General features: G+C 42.0%; 2 protein-coding genes across 2 annotated transcripts in view; one reads left to right on the top strand and one right to left on the bottom strand.

Annotated features, from left to right (window-relative positions):
- Positions 1-3,892, bottom strand: part of LOC101989361 (olfactory receptor 2T29-like) — a 47,421-nt gene that overhangs the window by 16,026 nt on the left and 27,503 nt on the right. The window lies entirely within an intron of this gene.
- LOC101989074 (olfactory receptor 2T4-like) lies at positions 1,176-2,138 on the top strand. Its single transcript, XM_026780881.1, is given in 1 exon segment — positions 1,176-2,138. A coding segment is annotated over 1 exon segment (963 nt).

The following is a 3,892-nucleotide window of genomic DNA, read 5'->3' as shown; positions in this document are numbered from 1 at the left end:
GCACACTTGTAAAAATATAGACATTTCATATCCAAAGCCTTCTTTGAGTAGGCTTTATGCACTATTTATTTGAAGTTTTCATCCTTATTATTTTGAAAACCAAATTCTTAAATGTTTACACAATACTCAAACTGAAGATCAAAAGTAATGCTGCCTGTAGTACAATAATACAGCCCATATCTAAGATGTTCTCCAAGATAGTGAGTTCTTAATACTGTAACAGTGCGTCTGATCAGCTGTCTTTATATTGGGATACTGAGAGAACTTTCCTTGTTTTGCTTTATTTTACTTTGGGCACATCAAAAATCAAAGTTATTATCATCAACATCAGCACCACCACCATAATCAGTAGCATTATTTTAGGCAGCAGATGGAGGAACAATGGGGGAGTGACAGCTGGGCTGGGGAAGTATTTGGCTGCTGAGTGGGCTCCTTGCCCCAAGCCTCTTAGAGTTCTGAGCATTGGTCGTGTTTGTGTGCAGGCGAAGCTTCTTAAGCTGCAGAGAAATTCTCAGAGGAGCCAGATCTTGGAGATCGAGGAGGTTCACCTTTTGGAATCCCCCCCCCCTTAAATTATACCCTTTAAAAGTGTTTTATATGAGAAAAGTGTTTTAACTTTTTCAGAGTTTTTAAGATTCCAATTGCATCCTTAACACCTGAGGTCAAGTCTCATTTTAAACTCAAAACATTCAAAATAATTTTGATTTTGCTTTTTTTTTTGTCACTGAATCACTATTTGTGTTAGCATGGGGCAGCATTCCTCAAGTCTGTAGTACTGAACAGAATTTGCTGTTAGACTGTAGGAAATTTCGTGACCTCGAACTTTGGAAAATTTGCCCTGAATATCCAAGATGTGAATTCTACATTTTCAGAAAAGAAAAAACAACTGATTGAACTATATGTAATATGCCATCCTCACATCTCCAGCTATGCGTTAGCACAGTCAGGGTAATAGCAATTCACTGAGTGGGGTTTACAGTTGATCACAACCAGTTACAGATTGCTTTGTTCACTAATAGGCCAAACAGTATATGATTAATATAGTTTATATGTGGTTATTCTGGTCTGGGCAGCCAGAAAATAATGAGTAGTCTTTGCCTACAACTGTGTATTAGTTCATAAGGTCACATGATGACACTAACCCCAAAGCTTTCTTGGTTTCCTAAGAGACACCCATGAACATCATCTCCTAGATGAACAACTACACTGGACTGTCAGATTTCACCCTGGTGGGATTTTACAGTCAATTCAAACACCCTGCTCTGCTTGCTGTGGTCATATTTGTGATTTTCCTGATGACCTTGTCTGGCAATTCACTCCTGATCCTTCTGATACTCTCTGACACCCGCCTCCACACACCCATGTACTTTTTCATCAGCCAGTTGTCCCTCATGGACATGATGTACATTTCTGTCACTGTGCCCAAGATGCTCATGGATGAAGTCCTGGGGAGCCACAGGATCTCAGCTGCTGCCTGTGGGATGCAGATGTTCCTCTATACAATACTAGCAAGTTCAGAATTTTTCATTCTGGCTCTCATGTCTTATGACCGCTATGTGGCCATCTGCCATCCACTCCGTTACCCTGTCCTCATGAACCGCAGGGCATGTCTCCACATGATGTCTGCCTGCTGGTTCCTGGGATCCTTGGATGGCTTCATATTCACCCCTATCACCATGACCTCCCCATTCTGTGGATCCAGAGAGATCCATCACTTCTTCTGTGAGATCCCAGCTGTGATAAAACTCTCCTGCTCTGGTACCTGGCTCTATGAGACCCTCATGTACATTTGCTGTGTGCCCATGCTTCTCATCCCTGTGACAGTCATCTCAAGCTCCTACTCCTTCATCCTCCTCACAGTTATCAGGATGAACTCGGCAGAGGGCAGGAAGAAGGCCCTCGCCACCTGCTCCTCCCACATGACCGTGGTCATCCTCTTCTATGGTGCTGCTGTCTATACCTACATGCTCCCTGTCTCCTTCCGCACCGCAGAGAAGGACATGGTGGTGTCTGTGTTTTACACAATACTCACCCCTCTGTTGAACCCACTAATCTACAGTCTGAGGAATAAGAAAGTCACGGAGGCTCTGAAGAAATTATTGCGTATGAAAACCCTCTTTCAAGAAACAGTAAAATAAATAATTTAAAATGAATAGCTGCTTTCTTTTCCTTTACACATCTGCTCTTTCAGGACTCTTACGTTATGTATGCAATGCTCACAGACTTGATAACATGATACTTGCTCTCATAAAGTAATTTTATTTTGGAGTAATATTGACTTGGTGCCTTTTATTTTGCTGAAATGTTTCATCAGGAAGAGTTGCTGACTCATTGAATTAGGTTTTCTGGGTATAATGACACAATTGTATGAGTTTCATTCTTTTCGTTTTTATGTCTATGGAACAACCTGGCATTCCTGGGATGTGTCCCAGTGGTCACACTCGGCAATGTTTTTAATGGGATATGTATATAAATATATAAAAAATATATGAAAATTTGCCAATATTCTGTTAGAAGGTGTCATAAATGTTTATATTAGAAGTTGTTTCATGGGTTTTTGCTATGTGATTCTTGCTGTATGTATCAGAATATTATCAGCCTCTAGTGCAGGCTTGGCAAGTGTTCCCCTTCTGTAGCATTTGGAACTGTGGAGAATTGTTATTACTTTTGTAACACTTGCTAGATTTCAGTAATGACACCATTTTCCTGTGCTTTAAACAAAGATTTTATTCTTAAGGTCATATGTGTGTCTGTGTGTATTTGTTTGTGTGTATATGAATGTGTGGTTTTGTTGCAGTGAGTTTCTGTGTTTGTGTGTATAAATATATGTGTCTGCTTGTTTCTGTGTGTTTGTGCTTGTGAGTGTTTGGACAAAAGCATCACCCCAGCTCCCTAACACCCTTTATACAAAGAGTCTAGAATATTATAGTCGGGGCCTCATCCCAGCCCCTGGCACCCATCTTTGGAATACTGGGCAGGAGCTCCATTTCAAGCCCCCTCCCCTGGGAGTTGCCTTAGTCCAAACTCCACTGCAGAGAAAGTCAGCCAAGTGATGACCCTTGCCAGGGAGGGTCAAGAAAGCCCGCCAAATGGTAACTCTTCACCAGGAAAGGTCAAGACCAATCCCACAGGCTACTTAAACTGTAGTCCAGAGAATGAACACATGGTCTCTGGGTTTTGCTTGGTCTCTCCTTTTCTTTCTTTTCCCCTCTCCATACTTTCCCGGTGCCCCCCCCCCGGGAGCATTGCATTAAACATGGGCATTTTTTATTTGGTCTAAATTGGTCTGATTGGAATTATTTGTGTCAGCACAGAGGCTCATCTAAAAAATATATCTAACAGTGAGTGGGTCTCTGTGTGTGTGTGTGTATTTGTATGTCTGTGATGTGTGTCTTTATATGAGTGTGTGTATGTATGTGTTTCTGTGGGAATGTGTGTGTACGAGTGTGTCCTCTGTGGGTATATGTGGGGGGGTATAATTGTGTGTATGGTTATATGTGGGGGAGTATAATTGTGTTTGGTGGTATATGTGTGTGTCTGGGGTATAATTGTGTGTGTGTGTATATGTGTGTGTGTGGTGTGTAATTGTGTTTGTATATTTGCATGTGAGTGCAGTGTCAACAGTGGCCACCAGAGGTCATCAGAGCCTCTGGAGGTTGATTTACAGGTGGTTGTGGGTTGGCCAACATGAGTGCTGGAAACTGAAATAATTGGTGAGATGGGTTTAATCCACGCATCATAATGGGATCTGATCTTTTCCCATTCAGTGGCTCCCTGTGCTCCATTTGGAGAATGCAGTCCACTGTCACCCATGGTGACATCATGAACAGGAGACAAGTTTGCACCAGCTCCTGCTTCCTAATTGTCGTGCCCATTCCTCCTGTTCTTTTTT

This window comes from Microtus ochrogaster, chromosome 7, assembly GCF_000317375.1.
Source record: "Microtus ochrogaster isolate Prairie Vole_2 chromosome 7, MicOch1.0, whole genome shotgun sequence".
In the NCBI taxonomy this organism is placed as follows: domain Eukaryota; kingdom Metazoa; phylum Chordata; class Mammalia; order Rodentia; family Cricetidae; genus Microtus; species Microtus ochrogaster.
Note: the sequence above shows the minus strand (reverse complement) of the source record. Positions and strands in the feature narration are given on the sequence as shown.